At 49.0% G+C, this 22,879-nt stretch overlaps 1 protein-coding gene across 1 annotated transcript; it reads left to right on the top strand.

The window, feature by feature from the left end:
• Positions 1–16,931: 16,931 nt before the first annotated feature.
• On the top strand, positions 16,932–17,525 carry LOC123733300 (E3 ubiquitin/ISG15 ligase TRIM25-like; the record flags this gene model as incomplete). Its single annotated transcript, XM_045712754.1, has 1 exon — positions 16,932–17,525. A coding segment is annotated over exon 1 (594 nt), but the record flags the coding sequence as incomplete, so codon positions are not given.
• Between the last annotated feature and the right edge of the window lie 5,354 nt (positions 17,526–22,879).

Raw genomic sequence — 22,879 nt, 5'->3', positions numbered from 1 at the left:
ACTTGAAGGAGACTGAGGTGAGGTACAGTAATAAGGAGGTGCCCTCCCTCCCTCCCTCTGATTAGAGACCCCAGACCAGGATGTGAGCTCCAGAGACTTGAAGGACACTGAGGTGAGGTACAGTAATAAGGAGAAGCCCTCCCCCTCCCTCTGATTAGAGACCCCAGACCAGGATGTGAGCTCCAGAGACTTGAAGGAGACTGAGGTGAGGTACAGTAATAAGGGTGCCCTCCCTCCCTCCCTCTGATTAGAGACCCCAGACCAGGATGTGAGCTCCAGAGACTTGAAGGAGACTGAGGTGAGGTACAGTAATAAGGAGTGCCCTCCCTCCCTCCCTCTGATTAGAGACCCCAGACCAGGATGTGAGCTCCAGAGACTTGAAGGAGACTGAGGTGAGGTACAGTAATAAGGAGTAGCCCTCCTCCCTCCCCTCTGATTAGAGACCCCAGACCAGGATGTGAGCTCCAGAGACTTGAAGGAGACTGAGGTGAGGTACAGTAATAAGGAGATGCCCTCCCTCCCTCCCTCTGATTAGAGACCCCAGACCAGGATGTGAGCTCCAGAGACTTGAAGGAGACTGAGGTGAGGTACAGTAATAAGGAGATGCCCTCCTCCCTCCCTCTGATTAGAGACCCCAGACCAGGATGTGAGCTCCAGAGACTTGAAGGAGACTGAGGTGAGGTACAGTAATAAGGAGATGCCCTCCCTCCCTCCCTCTGATTAGAGACCCCAGACCAGGATGTGAGCTCCAGAGACTTGAAGGAGACTGAGGTGAGGTACAGTAATAAGGAGTAGCCCTCCCTCCTCCCTCTGATTAGAGACCCCAGACCAGGATGTGAGCTCCAGAGACTTGAAGGAGACTGAGGTGAGGTACAGTAATAAGGAGTAGCCCTCCCTCCCCCCTCTGATTAGAGACCCCAGACCAGGATGTGAGCTCCAGAGACTTGAAGGAGACTGAGGTGAGGTACAGTAATAAGGAGATGCCCTCCCTCCCTCCCTCTGATTAGAGACCCCAGACCAGGATGTGAGCTCCAGAGACTTGGAAGGAGACTGAGGTGAGGTACAGTAATAAGGAGATGCCCTCCCTCCCTCCCTCTGATTAGAGACCCCAGACCAGGATGTGAGCTCCAGAGACTTGAAGGAGACTGAGGTGAGGTACAGTAATAAGGAGTAGCCCTCCCTCCTCCCTCTGATTAGAGACCCCAGACCAGGATGTGAGCTCCAGAGACTTGAAGGAGACTGAGGTGAGGTACAGTAATAAGGAGTAGCCCTCCTCCCTCCCTCTGATTAGAGACCCCAGACCAGGATGTGAGCTCCAGAGACTTGAAGGGAGACTGAGGTGAGGTACAGTAATAAGGAGTAGCCCTCCCTCCCTCCCTCTGATTAGAGACCCCAGACCAGGATGTGAGCTCCAGAGACTTGAAGGAGACTGAGGTGAGGTACAGTAATAAGGAGTAGCCCTCCCTCCCTCCCTCTGATTAGAGACCCCAGACCAGGATGTGAGCTCCAGAGACTTGAAGGAGACTGAGGTGAGGTACAGTAATAAGGAGTAGCCCTCCCTCCCTCCCTCTGATTAGAGACCCCAGACCAGGATGTGAGCTCCAGAGACTTGAAGGAGACTGAGGTGAGGTACAGTAATAAGGAGTAGCCCTCCCTCCCTCCCTCTGATTAGAGACCCCAGACCAGGATGTGAGCTCCAGAGACTTGAAGGAGACTGAGGTGAGGTACAGTAATAAGGGAGTAGCCCTCCTCCCTCCCTCTGATTAGAGACCCCAGACCAGGATGTGAGCTCCAGAGACTTGAAGGAGACTGAGGTGAGGTACAGTAATAAGGAGAGTGCCCTCCTCCCTCCCTCTGATTAGAGACCCCAGACCAGGATGTGAGCTCCAGAGACTTGAAGGAGACTGAGGTGAGGTACAGTAATAAGGAGTAGCCCTCCCCTCCCTCCCCTCTGATTAGAGACCCCAGACCAGGATGTGAGCTCCAGAGACTTGAAGGAGACTGAGGTGAGGTACAGTAATAAGGAGATGCCCTCCCTCCCTCCCTCTGATTAGAGACCCCAGACCAGGATGTGAGCTCCAGAGACTTGAAGGAGACTGAGGTGAGGTACAGTAATAAGGAGTAGCCCTCCCTCCCTCCCTCTGATTAGAGACCCCAGACCAGGATGTGAGCTCCAGAGACTTGAAGGAGACTGAGGTGAGGTACAGTAATAAGGAGAAGCCCTCCCTCCCTCCCTCTGATTAGAGACCCCAGACCAGGATGTGAGCTCCAGAGACTTGAAGGAGACTGAGGTGAGGTACAGTAATAAGGGAGTAGCCCTCCCTCCCTCCCTCTGATTAGAGACCCCAGACCAGGATGTGAGCTCCAGAGACTTGAAGGAGACTGAGGTGAGGTACAGTAATAAGGAGATGCCCTCCCTCCCACCCACTGATTAGAGACCCCCAGACCAGGATGTGAGCTCCAGAGACTTGAAGGAGACTGAGGTGAGGTACAGTAATAAGGAGTAGCCCCTCCCTCCCTCTGATTAGAGACCCCAGACCAGGATGTGAGCTCCAGAGACTTGAAGGAGACTGAGGTGAGGTACAGTAATAAGGAGATGCCCTCCCTCCCTCCCTCTGATTAGAGACCCCAGACCAGGATGTGAGCTCCAGAGACTTGAAGGAGACTGAGGTGAGGTACAGTAATAAGGAGTAGCCCTCCCTCCCTCCCTCTGATTAGAGACCCCAGACCAGGATGTGAGCTCCAGAGACTTGAAGGAGACTGAGGTGAGGTACAGTAATAAGGAGTAGCCCCCCCTCCCTCCCTCTGATTAGAGACCCCAGACCAGGATGTGAGCTCCAGAGACTTGAAGGAGACTGAGGTGAGGTACAGTAATAAGGGAGTAGCCCTCCCTCCCTCCCTCTGATTAGAGACCCCAGACCAGGATGTGAGCTCCAGAGACTTGAAGGAGACTGAGGTGAGGTACAGTAATAAGGAGTAGCCCTCCCTCCCTCCCTCTGATTAGAGACCCCAGACCAGGATGTGAGCTCCAGAGACTTGAAGGAGACTGAGGTGAGGTACAGTAATAAGGGAGTAGCCCTCCCTCCCTCCCTCTGATTAGAGACCCCAGACCAGGATGTGAGCTCCAGAGACTTGAAGGAGACTGAGGTGAGGTACAGTAATAAGGAGTAGCCCTCCCTCCCTCCCTCTGATTAGAGACCCCAGACCAGGATGTGAGCTCCAGAGACTTGAAGGAGACTGAGGTGAGGTACAGTAATAAGGAGTAGCCCTCCCTCCCTCCCTCTGATTAGAGACCCCAGACCAGGATGTGAGCTCCAGAGACTTGAAGGAGACTGAGGTGAGGTACAGTAATAAGGAGTAGCCCTCCCTCCCTCCCTCTGATTAGAGACCCCAGACCAGGATGTGAGCTCCAGAGACTTGAAGGAGACTGAGGTGAGGTACAGTAATAAGGAGTAGCCCTCCCTCCCTCCCTCTGATTAGAGACCCCAGACCAGGATGTGAGCTCCAGAGACTTGAAGGAGACTGAGGTGAGGTACAGTAATAAGGAGATAGCCCTCCCTCCCTCCCTCTGATTAGAGACCCCAGACCAGGATGTGAGCTCCAGAGACTTGAAGGAGACTGAGGTGAGGTACAGTAATAAGGAGTAGCCCTCCCTCCCTCCCCTCTGATTAGAGACCCCAGACCAGGATGTGAGCTCCAGAGACTTGAAGGAGACTGAGGTGAGGTACAGTAATAAGGAGAAGCCCTCCCCCCTCCCTCTGATTAGAGACCCCAGACCAGGATGTGAGCTCCAGAGACTTGAAGGAGACTGAGGTGAGGTACAGTAATAAGGAGTAGCCCTCCCCCTCCCTCTGATTAGAGACCCCAGACCAGGATGTGAGCTCCAGAGACTTGAAGGAGACTGAGGTGAGGTACAGTAATAAGGAGTAGCCCTCCCTCCTCCCTCTGATTAGAGACCCCAGACCAGGATGTGAGCTCCAGAGACTTGAAGGAGACTGAGGTGAGGTACAGTAATAAGGAGTAGCCCTCCCTCCCTCCCTCTGATTAGAGACCCCAGACCAGGATGTGAGCTCCAGAGACTTGAAGGAGACTGAGGTGAGGTACAGTAATAAGGAGTAGCCCTCCCTCCCTCCCTCTGATTAGAGACCCCAGACCAGGATGTGAGCTCCAGAGACTTGAAGGAGACTGAGGTGAGGTACAGTAATAAGGAGTAGCCCTCCCTCCCTCCCTCTGATTAGAGACCCCAGACCAGGATGTGAGCTCCAGAGACTTGAAGGAGACTGAGGTGAGGTACAGTAATAAGGGAGTAGCCCTCCCTCCCTCCCTCTGATTAGAGACCCCAGACCAGGATGTGAGCTCCAGAGACTTGAAGGAGACTGAGGTGAGGTACAGTAATAAGGAGTAGCCCTCCTCCCTCCCTCTGATTAGAGACCCCAGACCAGGATGTGAGCTCCAGAGACTTGAAGGAGACTGAGGTGAGGTACAGTAATAAGGAGTAGCCCTCCCTCCCTCCCTCTGATTAGAGACCCCAGACCAGGATGTGAGCTCCAGAGACTTGAAGGAGACTGAGGTGAGGTACAGTAACAAGGAGATGCCCTCCCTCCCTCCCTCTGATTAGAGACCCCAGACCAGGATGTGAGCTCCAGAGACTTGAAGGAGACTGAGGTGAGGTACAGTAATAAGGAGATGCCCTCCCTCCCTCCCCTCTGATTAGAGACCCCAGACCAGGATGTGAGCTCCAGAGACTTGAAGGAGACTGAGGTGAGGTACAGTAATAAGGAGATGCCCTCCCTCCCTCCCTCTGATTAGAGACCCCAGACCAGGATGTGAGCTCCAGAGACTTGAAGGAGACTGAGGTGAGGTACAGTAATAAGGAGATGCCCTCCCTCCCTCCCTCTGATTAGAGACCCCAGACCAGGATGTGAGCTCCAGAGACTTGAAGGAGACTGAGGTGAGGTACAGTAATAAGGAGAGCCCTCCCTCCCTCCCTCTGATTAGAGACCCCAGACCAGGATGTGAGCTCCAGAGACTTGAAGGAGACTGAGGTGAGGTACAGTAATAAGGAGTAGCCCTCCCTCCCTCCCTCTGATTAGAGACCCCAGACCAGGATGTGAGCTCCAGAGACTTGAAGGAGACTGAGGTGAGGTACAGTAATAAGGAGTAGCCCTCCCTCCCTCCCTCTGATTAGAGACCCCAGACCAGGATGTGAGCTCCAGAGACTTGAAGGAGACTGAGGTGAGGTACAGTAATAAGGAGTAGCCCTCCCTCCCTCCCTCTGATTAGAGACCCCAGACCAGGATGTGAGCTCCAGAGACTTGAAGGAGACTGAGGTGAGGTACAGTAATAAGGAGTAGCCCTCCCTCCCTCCCTCTGATTAGAGACCCCAGACCAGGATGTGAGCTCCAGAGACTTGAAGGAGACTGAGGTGAGGTACAGTAATAAGGAGTAGCCCTCCCTCCCTCCCTCTGATTAGAGACCCCAGACCAGGATGTGAGCTCCAGAGACTTGAAGGAGACTGAGGTGAGGTACAGTAATAAGGAGTAGCCCTCCCTCCCTCCCTCTGATTAGAGACCCCAGACCAGGATGTGAGCTCCAGAGACTTGAAGGAGACTGAGGTGAGGTACAGTAATAAGGAGAAGCCCTCCCTCCCTCCCTCTGATTAGAGACCCCAGACCAGGATGTGAGCTCCAGAGACTTGAAGGAGACTGAGGTGAGGTACAGTAATAAGGAGTAGCCCTCCCTCCCTCCCTCTGATTAGAGACCCCCAGACCAGGATGTGAGCTCCAGAGACTTGAAGGAGACTGAGGTGAGGTACAGTAATAAGGAGTAGCCCTCCCTCCCTCCCTCTGATTAGAGACCCCAGACCAGGATGTGAGCTCCAGAGACTTGAAGGAGACTGAGGTGAGGTACAGTAATAAGGAGTAGCCCTCCCTCCCTCCCTCTGATTAGAGACCCCAGACCAGGATGTGAGCTCCAGAGACTTGAAGGAGACTGAGGTGAGGTACAGTAATAAGGAGTAGCCTCCCTCCCTCCCTCTGATTAGAGACCCCAGACCAGGATGTGAGCTCCAGAGACTTGAAGGAGACTGAGGTGAGGTACAGTAATAAGGAGTAGCCCTCCCTCCCTCCCTCTGATTAGAGACCCCAGACCAGGATGTGAGCTCCAGAGACTTGAAGGAGACTGAGGTGAGGTACAGTAATAAGGAGTAGCCCTCCCTCCCTCCCTCTGATTAGAGACCCCAGACCAGGATGTGAGCTCCAGAGACTTGAAGGAGACTGAGGTGAGGTACAGTAATAAGGAGATAGCCCTCCCCTCCCTCCCTCTGATTAGAGACCCCAGACCAGGATGTGAGCTCCAGAGACTTGAAGGAGACTGAGGTGAGGTACAGTAATAAGGAGTAGCCCTCCCTCCCTCCCTCTGATTAGAGACCCCAGACCAGGATGTGAGCTCCAGAGACTTGAAGGAGACTGAGGTGAGGTACAGTAATAAGGAGTAGCCCTCCCTCCCTCCCTCTGATTAGAGACCCCAGACCAGGATGTGAGCTCCAGAGACTTGAAGGAGACTGAGGTGAGGTACAGTAATAAGGAGTAGCCCTCCCTCCCTCCCTCTGATTAGAGACCCCAGACCAGGATGTGAGCTCCAGAGACTTGAAGGAGACTGAGGTGAGGTACAGTAATAAGGAGAAGCCCTCCCTCCCTCCCTCTGATTAGAGACCCCAGACCAGGATGTGAGCTCCAGAGACTTGAAGGAGACTGAGGTGAGGTACAGTAATAAGGAGATGCCCTCCCTCCCTCCCACTCTGATTAGAGACCCCAGACCAGGATGTGAGCTCCAGAGACTTGAAGGAGACTGAGGTGAGGTACAGTAATAAGGAGAAGCCCTCCCTCCCTCCCTCTGATTAGAGACCCCAGACCAGGATGTGAGCTCCAGAGACTTGAAGGAGACTGAGGTGAGGTACAGTAATAAGGAGATGCCCTCCCTCCCTCCCTCTGATTAGAGACCCCAGACCAGGATGTGAGCTCCAGAGACTTGAAGGAGACTGAGGTGAGGTACAGTAATAAGGAGATGCCCTCCCTCCCTCCCTCTGATTAGAGACCCCAGACCAGGATGTGAGCTCCAGAGACTTGAAGGAGACTGAGGTGAGGTACAGTAATAAGGAGATGCCCTCCCTCCCTCCCTCTGATTAGAGACCCCAGACCAGGATGTGAGCTCCAGAGACTTGAAGGAGACTGAGGTGAGGTACAGTAATAAGGAGTAGCCCTCCCTCCCTCCCTCTGATTAGAGACCCCAGACCAGGATGTGAGCTCCAGAGACTTGAAGGAGACTGAGGTGAGGTACAGTAATAAGGAGTAGCCCTCCCTCCTCCCTCTGATTAGAGACCCCAGACCAGGATGTGAGCTCCAGAGACTTGAAGGAGACTGAGGTGAGGTACAGTAATAAGGAGTAGCCCTCCCTCCCTCCCTCTGATTAGAGACCCCAGACCAGGATGTGAGCTCCAGAGACTTGAAGGAGACTGAGGTGAGGTACAGTAATAAGGAGATGCCCTCCCCCTCCCTCTGATTAGAGACCCCAGACCAGGATGTGAGCTCCAGAGACTTGAAGGAGACTGAGGTGAGGTACAGTAATAAGGAGTAGCCCTCCCTCCCTCCCTCTGATTAGAGACCCCAGACCAGGATGTGAGCTCCAGAGACTTGAAGGAGACTGAGGTGAGGTACAGTAATAAGGAGTAGCCCCTCCCCTCCCTCTGATTAGAGACCCCAGACCAGGATGTGAGCTCCAGAGACTTGAAGGAGACTGAGGTGAGGTACAGTAATAAGGACATGCCCTCCCTCCCTCCCTCTGATTAGAGACCCCAGACCAGGATGTGAGCTCCAGAGACTTGAAGGAGACTGAGGTGAGGTACAGTAATAAGGAGTAGCCCTCCCTCCCTCCCTCTGATTAGAGACCCCAGACCAGGATGTGAGCTCCAGAGACTTGAAGGAGACTGAGGTGAGGTACAGTAATAAGGACAGCCCTCCCTCCCTCCCTCTGATTAGAGACCCCAGACCAGGATGCGAGCTCCAGAGACTTGAAGGAGACTGAGGTGAGGTACAGTAATAAGGAGTAGCCCTCCCTCCTCCCTCTGATTAGAGACCCCAGACCAGGATGTGAGCTCCAGAGACTTGAAGGAGACTGAGGTGAGGTACAGTAATAAGGAGTAGCCCTCCCTCCCTCCCTCTGATTAGAGACCCCAGACCAGGATGTGAGCTCCAGAGACTTGAAGGAGACTGAGGTGAGGTACAGTAATAAGGAGAGCCCTCCCTCCCTCTGATTAGAGACCCCAGACCAGGATGTGAGCTCCAGAGACTTGAAGGAGACTGAGGTGAGGTACAGTAATAAGGAGTAGCCCTCCCTCCCTCCCTCTGATTAGAGACCCCAGACCAGGATGTGAGCTCCAGAGACTTGAAGGAGACTGAGGTGAGGTACAGTAATAAGGAGTAGCCCTCCCTCCCTCCCTCTGATTAGAGACCCCAGACCAGGATGTGAGCTCCAGAGACTTGAAGGAGACTGAGGTGAGGTACAGTAATAAGGAGATGCCCTCCCTCCCTCCCTCTGATTAGAGACCCCAGACCAGGATGTGAGCTCCAGAGACTTGAAGGAGACTGAGGTGAGGTACAGTAATAAGGAGTAGCCCTCCCTCCCTCCCTCTGATTAGAGACCCCAGACCAGGATGTGAGCTCCAGAGACTTGAAGGAGACTGAGGTGAGGTACAGTAATAAGGAGTAGCCCTCCCTCCCTCCCTCTGATTAGAGACCCCAGACCAGGATGTGAGCTCCAGAGACTTGAAGGAGACTGAGGTGAGGTACAGTAATAAGGAGTAGCCCTCCTCCCTCCCTCTGATTAGAGACCCCAGACCAGGATGTGAGCTCCAGAGACTTGAAGGAGACTGAGGTGAGGTACAGTAATAAGGAGTAGCCCTCCCTCCCTCCCTCTGATTAGAGACCCCAGACCAGGATGTGAGCTCCAGAGACTTGAAGGAGACTGAGGTGAGGTACAGTAATAAGGAGAAGCCCTCCCTCCCTCCCTCTGATTAGAGACCCCAGACCAGGATGTGAGCTCCAGAGACTTGAAGGAGACTGAGGTGAGGTACAGTAATAAGGGAGTAGCCCTCCCTCCCTCCCTCTGATTAGAGACCCCAGACCAGGATGTGAGCTCCAGAGACTTGAAGGAGACTGAGGTGAGGTACAGTAATAAGGAGATGCCCTCCCTCCCTCCCTCTGATTAGAGACCCCAGACCAGGATGTGAGCTCCAGAGACTTGAAGGAGACTGAGGTGAGGTACAGTAATAAGGAGATGCCCCTCCCTCCCTCTGATTAGAGACCCCAGACCAGGATGTGAGCTCCAGAGACTTGAAGGAGACTGAGGTGAGGTACAGTAATAAGGAGATGCCCTCCCTCCCTCCCTCTGATTAGAGACCCCAGACCAGGATGTGAGCTCCAGAGACTTGAAGGAGACTGAGGTGAGGTACAGTAATAAGGAGTAGCCCTCCCTCCCTCCCTCTGATTAGAGACCCCCAGACCAGGATGTGAGCTCCAGAGACTTGAAGGAGACTGAGGTGAGGTACAGTAATAAGGAGATGCCCTCCCTCCCTCCCTCTGATTAGAGACCCCAGACCAGGATGTGAGCTCCAGAGACTTGAAGGAGACTGAGGTGAGGTACAGTAATAAGGAGTAGCCCTCCCTCCCTCCCTCTGATTAGAGACCCCAGACCAGGATGTGAGCTCCAGAGACTTGAAGGAGACTGAGGTGAGGTACAGTAATAAGGGTAGCCCTCCCTCCCTCCCTCTGATTAGAGACCCCAGACCAGGATGTGAGCTCCAGAGACTTGAAGGAGACTGAGGTGAGGTACAGTAATAAGGAGTAGCCCTCCTCCCTCCCTCTGATTAGAGACCCCAGACCAGGATGTGAGCTCCAGAGACTTGAAGGAGACTGAGGTGAGGTACAGTAATAAGGAGTAGCCCTCCCTCCCTCCCTCTGATTAGAGACCCCAGACCAGGATGTGAGCTCCAGAGACTTGAAGGAGACTGAGGTGAGGTACAGTAATAAGGAGATGCCCTCCCTCCCTCTGATTAGAGACCCCAGACCAGGATGTGAGCTCCAGAGACTTGAAGGAGACTGAGGTGAGGTACAGTAATAAGGAGATGCCCTCCCTCCCTCCCTCTGATTAGAGACCCCAGACCAGGATGTGAGCTCCAGAGACTTGAAGGAGACTGAGGTGAGGTACAGTAATAAGGAGTAGCCCTCCCTCCCTCCCTCTGATTAGAGACCCCAGACCAGGATGTGAGCTCCAGAGACTTGAAGGAGACTGAGGTGAGGTACAGTAATAAGGAGTAGCCCTCCCTCCCTCCCTCTGATTAGAGACCCCAGACCAGGATGTGAGCTCCAGAGACTTGAAGGAGACTGAGGTGAGGTACAGTAATAAGGAGATGCCCTCCCTCCCTCCCTCTGATTAGAGACCCCAGACCAGGATGTGAGCTCCAGAGACTTGAAGGAGACTGAGGTGAGGTACAGTAATAAGGAGTAGCCCTCCCCTCCCTCTGATTAGAGACCCCAGACCAGGATGTGAGCTCCAGAGACTTGAAGGAGACTGAGGTGAGGTACAGTAATAAGGAGATGCCCTCCCTCCCTCCCTCTGATTAGAGACCCCAGACCAGGATGTGAGCTCCAGAGACTTGAAGGAGACTGAGGTGAGGTACAGTAATAAGGAGAGCCCTCCCTCCCTCCCTCTGATTAGAGACCCCAGACCAGGATGTGAGCTCCAGAGACTTGAAGGAGACTGAGGTGAGGTACAGTAATAAGGAGTAGCCCTCCCTCCCTCTGATTAGAGACCCCAGACCAGGATGTGAGCTCCAGAGACTTGAAGGAGACTGAGGTGAGGTACAGTAATAAGGAGAAGCCCTCCCTCCCTCCCTCTGATTAGAGACCCCAGACCAGGATGTGAGCTCCAGAGACTTGAAGGAGACTGAGGTGAGGTACAGTAATAAGGAGTAGCCCTCCCTCCCTCCCTCTGATTAGAGACCCCAGACCAGGATGTGAGCTCCAGAGACTTGAAGGAGACTGAGGTGAGGTACAGTAATAAGGAGATGCCCTCCCTCCTCCCTCTGATTAGAGACCCCAGACCAGGATGTGAGCTCCAGAGACTTGAAGGAGACTGAGGTGAGGTACAGTAATAAGGAGTAGCCCTCCCTCCCTCTGATTAGAGACCCCAGACCAGGATGTGAGCTCCAGAGACTTGAAGGAGACTGAGGTGAGGTACAGTAATAAGGAGTAGCCCTCCCTCCCTCCCTCTGATTAGAGACCCCAGACCAGGATGTGAGCTCCAGAGACTTGAAGGAGACTGAGGTGAGGTACAGTAATAAGGGAGATGCCCTCCTCCTCCCTCTGATTAGAGACCCCAGACCAGGATGTGAGCTCCAGAGACTTGAAGGAGACTGAGGTGAGGTACAGTAATAAGGAGTAGCCCTCCTCCCTCCCCTCTGATTAGAGACCCCAGACCAGGATGTGAGCTCCAGAGACTTGAAGGAGACTGAGGTGAGGTACAGTAATAAGGAGTAGCCCTCCTCCTCCCCTCTGATTAGAGACCCCAGACCAGGATGTGAGCTCCAGAGACTTGAAGGAGACTGAGGTGAGGTACAGTAATAAGGAGATGCCCTCCCTCCCCTCTGATTAGAGACCCCAGACCAGGATGTGAGCTCCAGAGACTTGAAGGAGACTGAGGTGAGGTACAGTAATAAGGAGATGCCCTCCCTCCCTCCCTCTGATTAGAGACCCCAGACCAGGATGTGAGCTCCAGAGACTTGAAGGAGACTGAGGTGAGGTACAGTAATAAGGAGTAGCCCTCCCTCCCTCCCTCTGATTAGAGACCCCAGACCAGGATGTGAGCTCCAGAGACTTGAAGGAGACTGAGGTGAGGTACAGTAATAAGGAGATGCCCTCCCTCCCTCCCTCTGATTAGAGACCCCAGACCAGGATGTGAGCTCCAGAGACTTGAAGGAGACTGAGGTGAGGTACAGTAATAAGGAGTAGCCCTCCCTCCCTCCCTCTGATTAGAGACCCCAGACCAGGATGTGAGCTCCAGAGACTTGAAGGAGACTGAGGTGAGGTACAGTAATAAGGAGATGCCCTCCCCTCCCTCCCTCTGATTAGAGACCCCAGACCAGGATGTGAGCTCCAGAGACTTGAAGGAGACTGAGGTGAGGTACAGTAATAAGGGAGATGCCCTCCCTCCCTCCCTCTGATTAGAGACCCCAGACCAGGATGTGAGCTCCAGAGACTTGAAGGAGACTGAGGTGAGGTACAGTAATAAGGAGAGCCCTCCCTCCCCTCTGATTAGAGACCCCAGACCAGGATGTGAGCTCCAGAGACTTGAAGGAGACTGAGGTGAGGTACAGTAATAAGGGAGATGCCCTCCTCCCTCCCTCTGATTAGAGACCCCAGACCAGGATGTGAGCTCCAGAGACTTGAAGGAGACTGAGGTGAGGTACAGTAATAAGGAGATGCCCTCCCTCCCTCCCTCTGATTAGAGACCCCAGACCAGGATGTGAGCTCCAGAGACTTGAAGGACACTGAGGTGAGGTACAGTAATAAGGAGTAGCCCTCCCTCCCTCCCTCTGATTAGAGACCCCAGACCAGGATGTGAGCTCCAGAGACTTGAAGGAGACTGAGGTGAGGTACAGTAATAAGGAGTAGCCCTCCCTCCCTCCCTCTGATTAGAGACCCCAGACCAGGATGTGAGCTCCAGAGACTTGAAGGAGACTGAGGTGAGGTACAGTAATAAGGAGTAGCCCTCCCTCCCTCCCTCTGATTAGAGACCCCAGACCAGGATGTGAGCTCCAGAGACTTGAAGGAGACTGAGGTGAGGTACAGTAATAAGGAGTAGCCCTCCCTCCCTCCCTCTGATTAGAGACCCCAGACCAGGATGTGAGCTCCAGAGACTTGAAGGAGACTGAGGTGAGGTACAGTAATAAGGAGTAGCCCTCCCTCCCTCCCTCTGATTAGAGACCCCAGACCAGGATGTGAGCTCCAGAGACTTGAAGGAGACTGAGGTGAGGTACAGTAATAAGGAGAAGCCCCCCTTAGCGGTGGGGACCGGAGTACAACTTCCACTTTTTGCAATTTCAGATGCGTTTTTTGTGTCTAACTGCCCGTTTATCGTTGATGATTGGTTGTTGCCGTGGGCAATGGTGAAACCGGATACCTATGGATAAACAGATATGTGAACTCCTCTTGTATTCTGAAATGAAACCGGAGGGAGGAGGGAGGACTGAGAACTATTACCTGAACATAAAGAATAAAAAGAGGGTTTAATGGAGAAAGAAGATGTGAACACCTTCTAACGTGCGAGAGGGAGGGCCGGGCGAACGAGAGGATGGACAGACTTCTTTCTCTTTGATTCATTTCTCTCTTAATCTAGAATTTTTCTCTCCCTGTTTTTTTGATGTTGGGTTTTATTAAGCGGGGTGGGTGAGGAGATGGGGAGGGAGAAGTGGGCCGGCTGTGTGTGTTACCATGTTTGCGTCCCAAAAAGGGCACCCTATTGCCTTCATATAGTGCACTACTTGTGTCCAGGGCCCATGGGGATCTGATCAAAAGTGGTGCGCTATATAGAGTAGGGTGCCATTTGGGACTTATCCTCTGAGATGGGTTCAGTTTCTCTCCGGACAGCAAGATGAACACCGGGGTCACACCCCAGCAATATAAAGAGCACCCTTCCTTCCTTCCTTCCTTCCTTCTTACTCTCCTTGTCCTTTGTGACATCACTGACTTGACACAACTTGAAAGTGTAAAAGCTTGAACTCCATTTTTCAGTCATGTCTGATTCATTGATTATTTCAAGAAAGGAGGCAGAGAGGGAAGGAAGGAGGCAGAGAGGGAAGGAAGGAGGGAACGAGGGAAAAAGAGGAAGGATGAGTGAAGAGAGGAGGAGAGAGGGAAGGAAGGAGGGAACGAGGGGAAAAGAGGAAGGATGAGTGAAGAGAGGAGGGAGAGAGGGAAGGAAGGAGGGAACGAGGGGAAAAAGAGGAAGGATGAGTGAAGAAAAGGAGGCAGAGAGGGAAGAAAGGAGGGAGGGAAGGAAGAGAGGGAGGGCGGGGTACATTTTAAAGGTGTTGGAATGTGGCTCTTGCCTTACAGCTCTGACCTGTAAATGAACACACGCCACAGATTATATATATATATATATATATATATATATATATATATATAAATAAATAAATAAATTATATACGATGAAAAGTCCCTAAAAATAATTGGATTATGTTGTTGGGAGGGAGAAACGGCTAATCTGCCTTGTGCTCAATTCCCTTTTGGTTTTTAGAGAATTGACTGTAAATAAAATAAATAAAAATTTATGATGCTATAAAAATAGTTTTGTCTTGTTCATAACCTCCTTTCTCTCATCCTGTTTTTCTCTGTATCAAGTTCAGATATTCAAGAGTTTAAAGACCTCTGTTTTTATTTAAACAGTATGAATAATACCAATGGCTGGGCTGATGGTCAGTTCAGTGACTTGGAGCCTTTGATTGCCCTGCCTCTGGGGAGCCTGTCGACTTGTTACATGATTACTGAGTGAAAGAGAGCCTATGAAAGTTTTCATGGAGGGTGGGGGACCCCTGGTGGCTGAACCTGAGATCAATGAGAGAACTTGTCAGAAAAACGACAGTCCCACTTTCTCTGTCATTGTACAAAGTAGAGAGTGGGGAAAAACTGTGTAAAAATGTATACAGAGGCTCTGGAATTTGTCATAAAAAAAAATACTAAAATAGTGAAAAAGGATTAAAATAAAGTTCCAACAGTACATGAGATGATCAGACTGAACCAACTGCTATCTTAAAATGTTTATTCAGTTAGGAAACAGAGGATGTATTACATAAAGTTATCACAGAATTAAAGTTATCACACAATTAAATAATAAATCCTCACTCACACAGACAAACATGGCTTCATTATTGTTCACAGTTTATTATCATAGTTTCTCACAGATCCTGGCTTCCACTGTTAGAATGGCTGAGCGAGAGGAGGTGGGGCTTTTTTCATAGCCTGAGAGAGAGACATTCAGTTTTACTAGAGGGGTTGGGTGCGCCCCCTGTTGGCTGAACCTGGGTGGGAGCTTCCCCCTTAGCAAGCAATGGACCCCAGCACACCACTGAAGCCATTAAGAACTATATTCAAAAACACACCTGGTAACCTGTTCAATCACCAGGCACACGGCTCAACATAGTTCAATGACAGAGACTGTGGACTTAGAATCATTTTGGGTAAAAAAATAAAATTGTGAAAATTAATAAAATAAAGTAGCAGCTGTCTTTGATATAATCAAAATTAACTAACTGCTATCTTGAAATGTAGAGAAAGTGTTTTAATATAGGCATCCTATCATTTGAAAATTAGTTGAAAGGCTAAGGATTCTCTTCCTGAGAAGAAGCTGACAGCCTTCAAACAGAGCAAAAAAAGTGGTCCCAAACAATATGTCAAAATGAATTTAAAAAATGATACAGCTGTCTTTAATAAGATCAAACTGAACTAACTGCTATCTTGAAATGTTGAAAAGTGTTTTTAAATAGGCATCCTGTGGTTCGGGCTATGTATTTAGGTAGAGGGTGTTTGGTTTATGTGGTTCGGGCTATGTATTTAGGTTGAGGGGTGTTTGTTTTATGTGGTCAGGGGTTTGTTAGAACATAGACTATGTTAGTGTATTTCTATGTTCTGTCTTGTCTATTGTAGTTCTATGTTTAGTTTATTGGGGTTGGACCTTCAATTGGAGGCAGCTGGTTATCGTTGCCTCTGATTGAAGGTCCTATAATTAGGAGTTTGTTTGTCATGGGGATTTTGTGGCAGATTGTTGCTGTGTATAGCTTTGTGCCTTACTGGCCTGTTCTTTGTCCTTTAATAAAAGAAGATGAGTTTACATTTTCCCGCTGCGTCTTGGTCTAAACCCTACAACACCTGTGACATTTACATTAGGGTGTATTGTTAGATACTACTGCACTGTTGGAACCAGGAACACAAGCATTTCACTACACCCACAATAACATCTACTAAATATGTGTATGTGACCAATAACATTTTTATTTGATTGTATTTTTGAAAGTGTTACATAATTCTCAATCCGCTTTGCGTCGTGCCTAAAAACAGCACTTAGCCGTGGTACTGTATATTAGCCATATACTGTCACCACTTCCACCGAAGTCATTTCCTCTCCTTGTTCGGCGGTCGGCGTCACCGGTCTTCTAGTCATTGTCGATCCACTTTTTTCATTTTCCATTTGTTTTGTCTTGTTTTCTTACACATCTGGTTTCCATTTCCATCATGAATTGTTGTGTATTTAACCCTCTGTTCCCCCATGTCCTTGTGTGGAATTGTTTGTTTGTAAGTGCTTGTACTCTGTTACTGGTGCGCATCGGGTTTTGTACCCATGTAGGTTCGTTTTGTATTAAACTGCTCCGGCTATTACCTATCTCTGCTCTCCTGCATCTGACTTCACTGCCACCAGGTCCGCAATCCTTACATATACCACACCTCCTCAGGCCTTATTGCTTATTAGAACACATAAGTTTATTATAAGGCATTATAAAGGTCATTAAAATAATTCTAATATGTACTTCATAGAAACGGTTACCCTTTATATTCTAATAACTCACATTTTAAGATTCATTATTTCATTTATTCCATGTTAAGGGCTCTAACCAAGGAACAAGACTATTTGTCTCCCTCTTGCTGTTGCATGCAGTTCCTCTCTCTCTTCCTCCCTCCCTCTAACCCCTCCCTCCCTCTAACCCCACCCCTCTGGCAGAACCAGGAAATCCATCCCCCTTCACAAACTCTCTTCTGAGGAAACGAAACTGATCTGAGTCTCTGTCTCGTCTGTCTGTGTGAGAGTGAACAACCGTCCCAATGGCTCAACAGGGAGTTCTGCTGGACCAGGACCAGTTCTGTTGTTCTGTCTGTCTGGATCTACTGAAGGAACCAGTCACCATCCCCTGTGGACACAGTTACTGTAGAATCTGTATTGAGGGCTGCTGGGATCAGGATGTTCTGAAAGGGGTCTATAGCTGTCCTCAGTGCAGACAGACCTTCAGTCCGAGGCCTACGCTGAGTAAAAATAACATGTTGGCTGAGCTGGTGGAGAAACTGAAGAAGACAGGACTCCAGGCTGCTCCCCCTCCTGCTCTGTGCTATGCTGGACCTAGAGATGTGGCGTGTGATGTCTGCACTGGGACCAGAAAGCAGAAAGCCCTCATGTCCTGTCTGGTGTGTCTGGCCTCTTACTGTGAGACTCACCTCCAATCTCACTACGAATCTCCTGCTTTGAAGAGGCACAAGCTGGTCAAAGCCACCGCACAACTACAGGAGAAGATCTGCTCTCATCATGACAAACTGCTGGAGGTTTACTGTCGTACCGATCAGCAGTGTATCTGTTATCTGTGTACAATGGATGAACATAAAGGCCATGATACAGTGTCAGCTGCAGCAGAGAGGACTGAGAAACAGGTAAGACCAGAACAACTTGTTGGTGACTGTCTGATAAACAAAGAATTAAAGATACAGTAGGAACTAAGGCTGTTTGAATATGAGATCATTCAAATGAAATGGATCCTCAGCAGAACAAATATGAACACAAACCTTGAGTATACAGATATGTCAACCCAGATTCTCCAGATGTATCACCATTTTATAATGTCAAACACTATTATCATTCTGAATGCCCTTTTATGAGTCCAAAGTTCAGTCTCAACCTGTTGATACATGTAGTCCTACCATAAAAACTATAATCATTCACATAGCAACAAATAAATATCATTTAGTAAATGGACCATCCATTTTTAGACCTTCCTCTCTATGGGCCCTATGTCACATTACTATACTATTGATCTACTGGACTAATAAAGCTTGATAGCTCATTGAAGAGTGATTCTCCACAGAGGCAGCTGGGGATGAGTCAGCAGAAGGTCCAGCAGAGATTCCAGGAGAGAGAGAAGGAGCTGAAGGAGCTCCAACAGGCTGTGGAGTCTCTCAAGGTGAGTATTGTTGACCAGAGGAGACATACCATTTCACCTGTCTCCTCCAGTCAGAGAGAGAGAGAGAGAGAGAGAGAGAGGGGCTCCTATCCAATCCCACTGACCCCACTGTTGGGAACAGGTTGTCACTGCTGAGGCAGTGAAGAAAGTAGAGGAGGATGGGTCAAGGCTGAGGGATCCTGAGAGGATCCCTGTGAGTAGTAGATCTGTGACAGCACAGAGGGATGGGCCAACCAGTGATATATGCTTCAGTAAGGTTGGCTTCTTAGTGTTCATAGCAAATGGTTATCAACTGTACCGCAGAAATGGAATGTAAATCACAGAATAAAATATGTTTTGGTGGCAGCTGCAGAGAAGTATTTGGTCATACTAGATTTGACTTCAGAAGACTTCCAGGGTGTGTTGAGTGGTGGTGTCCCGTCCTCCCAGGCTGTTGGCCTGGTTACAGGAGCAGATAGGGTCAAAGTAGTGGAATGGGGTAGTGGGTTTTAATGAGTGTAGGGTTAGTTGGCCTGGTGCAGGAGCAGATAGGGTCAAAGTAGTGGAATGGGGTAGTGGGTTTTAATGAGTGTAGGGTTAGTTGGCCTGGTGCAGGAGCAGATAGGGTCAAAGTAGTGGAATGGGGTAGTGGGTTTTAATGAGTGTAGGGTTAGTTGGCATGGTGCAGGAGCAGATAGGGTCAAAGTAGTGGAATGGGGTAGTGGGTTTTAATGAGTGTAGGGTTAGTTGGCCTGGTGCAGGAGCAGATAGGGTCAAAGTAGTGGAATGGGGTAGTGGGTTTTAATGAGTGTAGGGTTAGTTGGCCTGGTGCAGGAGCAGATAGGGTCAAAGTAGTGGAATGGGGTAGTGGGTTTTAATGAGTGTAGGGTTAGTTGGCATGGTGCAGGAGCAGATAGGGTCAAAGTAGTGGAATGGGGTAGTGGGTTTTAATGAGTGTAGGGTTAGTTGGCCTGGTGCAGGAGCAGATAGGGTCAAAGTAGTGGAATGGGGTAGTGGGTTTTAATGAGTGTAGGGTTAGTTGGCCTGGTGCAGGAGCAGATAGGGTCAAAGTAGTGGAATGGGGTAGTGGGTTTTAATGAGTGTAGGGTTAGTTGGCCTGGTGCAGGAGCAGATAGGGTCAAAGTAGTGGAATGGGGTAGTGGGTTTTAATGAGTGTAGGGTTAGTTGGCCTGGTGCAGGAGCAGATAGGGTCAAAGTAGTGGAATGGGGGTAGTGGGTTTTAATGAGTGTAGGGTTAGTTGGCCTGGTGCAGGAGCAGATAGGGTCAAAGTAGTGGAATGGGGTAGTGGGTTTTAACCTGTTAGGGCTAGGGGGCAGCATTGACACGGCTGGATAAAAAACATACCCGATTTAATCTGGTTACCACTCCTACTCAGTAACTAGAATATGCATATACTTATTACATATGGATAGAAAACACCCTAAATTTTCTAAAACTGTTTGAATGGTGTCTGTGAGTATAACAGAACTCAAATGGCAGGTCAAAACCTGAGAGATTCCTTTACAGGAAGTGGCCTGTCTGACCATTTCTGGAACTTCTTTGCCATCTCTATCATTTACTAAGGATCTCTGCTCTAACGTGACACTTCCCACGTCTTCCATAGGCTCTCATAGCCCGGGAAAAAGAGAATGTCGTCATTCCAGCCCCAGGCTGAAACACATTATCGCCTTTCTCAAGTGGCCCATCAAGAGACACTAGCTTATGCGCGTGACCCCGACCGCCCCCGCCTTTGGGATTTTTTTCCTCTGTTTGCCGAAAAGGAGATTCCCTGTCGGAATTTTATCGCTTTTCTACGAGAAAAATGACGTAAAAATTGATTTTAAACAGCGGTTGACATGCTTCGACGTACGGCAATGGAATACTTTGAATTTTATTGTCAGGAATTGCGCCAAGCGCGACACTTCTTTACTATTTCGGATAGTGTCTGGAACGCATACGAACAAAACGCCGCTATTCGGATATAACGATGGATTATTTTGGACCAAACCAACATTTGTTATTGAAGTAGACGTCCTGGGTGTGCATTCTGACGAAGACAACAAAAGGTAATGACATTTTTATAATAGTAAATATGATTATGGTGAGTGCTAAACTTGCCGGGTGTCTAAATAGCGAGCCCGTGATGCCTGGGCTATGTACTTAGAATATTGCAAAATGTGCTTTCACCAAAAGCTATTTTAAAATCGGACATATCGAGTGCATAGAGGAGGTCTGTATCTATAATTCTTAAAATAATTGTTATGCTTTTTGTGAACGTTTATCGTGAGTAATTTAGTAAAATGTTAGCGAATTCCCCGTAAGTTTGCGGGGGTATGCTAGTTCTGAACGTCACATGCTAATGTAAAAAGCTGGTTTTTGATATAAATATGAACTTGATTGAACAAAACATGCATGTATTGTATAACATAATGTTCTAGGGTTGTCATCTGATGAAGATCATCAAAGGTGAGTGCTGCATTTAGCTGTCTTCTGGGTTTTGGTGACATTATATGCTGGCTTGAAAAATGGGTGTCTGATTATTTCTGGCTTGGTACTCTGCTGACATAATCTAATGTTTTGCTTTCGTTGTAAAGCCTTTTTGAAATCGGACAGTGTGGTTAGATTAACGAGAGTCTTATCTTTAAATGGCTGTAAAATAGTCATATGTTTGAGAAATTGAAGTAATAGGATTTTGAAGATTTTGAAAATCGCGCCACAGGCTGGCAGTGGATGTTACGTAGGTGGGACGAATTCGTCCCGCCGGTCCCATAGAGGTTAATGAGTGTAGGGTTAGTTGGCCTGGTGCAGGAGCAGATAGGGTCAAAGTAGTGGAATGGGGTAGTGGGTTTTAATGAGTGTAGGGTTAGTTGGCATGGTGTTGTCATTAGCTTATTGGGTTGAAAGGCTGTGAGGTTGAGCATCCCACTGCTACTGTTCTAGATGACTGTTGGGAATATACTAGTAGACAAGGCAGTGGTTTTGGTTGGACAGTTGGAAAGCTTGCTGATGAGAGTAGTTTCAGGGAGTTGGAGGTTGGCCCTTTCTGTGGTCATAGGGGATGTTCCTCCATGGTTACTCCCAGATCCTGTTGTTGATCTAACCTTGGTAGACAAAAGGAAAAGATTGGGTCAGAAGTCAGTGATAACAGGAAACTGGTTGACAATTACATTGGTAGAAGTTGTTATGCTTTTTTACCTCTTTTCACAGATGGATCCAAGGGCCCAGATAGTGGGCCCACAGGAGCAGGTGTTTACCTTCCTGAATGTGATGTGCAGATATGTAGAAGACTAACAGATGAACTGTCAGTGTACTCAGTTGAACTGTTGGTGATAATAGTTGTCCTCCAGTGGGTGGAGGACGAACAACCTGTTAGAATTATAGTATCCTCAGATTCTCTGTCTGTATTGAATAGTTTATCATCTGGTAAATCTATTAGGAGTGACCTACTATTGGTGGTATTAATGTTATTATGGAGAATTGAGAGAATGGGTCTAGTAGTGAGATTATGCTGGGTCCCAGCACATTCAGGTGTGGAATGGAATGAAATTGTAGACCAATTATCTAAAATAACTTTAAAACAAGATATAATATATATTAATGTTCCACTGGGTAGAGGTGAGGACAAATGTGAGATCAGAGACATTTTGATAGATGTGTGGCAGAAGAGATGGGAGTCTGAGCACAAGGGACGGCATTTATATGCCCTCCAATGAAAGGTCGGTGGACCAAGGTTCAAAGGTCAGATTAGGAAGGAAGAGGTGGTGTTTCCTCGATTGTGTTTAGGACATTGTACATTGAACTGGTCCTTCCATCTGGTTGGCAGCATGTGAATGGTTTGTGTCTGGAGGGTATTGTCAATGAAATGGTGGAGCATGTGTTGTTATAGTGTTGTAAGGATGTTGAAGAGAGGGAAAGATTGAAGTGTAGGGTCATTGAGGTTGGACGGGGTTGGGGGGTTGGAAGGGATTTGGGGGATGGGGAGGGTCTATTAGAAGTTAGTAGGGATCTTTTTTATTTTCTCAGAAGTACTGAGTTAGGTAGGAGGATTTAGAAATGGTGTAAACCGTGATTGAACACACTCCAGCACAGTAGGAGGCGCCACGCTCCTTTAACGTTGGTTTGAGGACCGCCATTATACCATAGAAGAAGAAGAAGTTGGTAACGTGAGGTTTTGTCGTTCGTAAAGAGTGCAGCTATTCTTTTGCCTATTTTCCAAATGTATTTTGTCATGGTGGGAGGGTTTGTTTATCGGTTTCCTCTGTTTATCGGTTAGAGTTGAGGAGGGAGTAGGGTAGTTTGATGTCCTCAACCGAGTGGAGAAGAAACGCTGTCTCTTCAGGTGCGTTGTGGAGAATGGTGTGGAGGAATTATTGATCCTGGTCGGTGAACAGGTGGGAGAGGAACATATACACTCTGTATCCAGAATGAACAAGGCGGTGGTTGTGGTAATGTAAAAGGTGAGTCTTGTTACCCGGCTAGTTACCAGTATGATTTATGTGAGGGGTTGTGTTGGTGCTGATTTCGACAAGAGTAGTGGTGTCTAATCTGCCTCCGTTTATTACCACCGAACAGATCCATAAAGAGTTGGTTCGTTTTGCTAAATGTGGAAGTGTTTTCTGAACGAAATTCAAGGTTAAACAGGGGAGGGTGGTACACAGGGTTTGTTAGCACACAGGAGCCCAGTGATATAATATTATATATATATAATATTACTATATGTCCCAGCTGTTTGCTGTGGTTTTGAAGTAATTCTCTTCCAGCCCACGTTAACCTTGTAGGTTTACCTCAGGTAACTTATTATTAACTATCCTTGTAGCTTTACCTCAGGTAACTTATTATGAACT

Source organism: Salmo salar, unplaced genomic scaffold, assembly GCF_905237065.1.
Source record: "Salmo salar unplaced genomic scaffold, Ssal_v3.1, whole genome shotgun sequence".
Classification (NCBI taxonomy): domain Eukaryota; kingdom Metazoa; phylum Chordata; class Actinopteri; order Salmoniformes; family Salmonidae; genus Salmo; species Salmo salar.
Note: the sequence above shows the minus strand (reverse complement) of the source record. Positions and strands in the feature narration are given on the sequence as shown.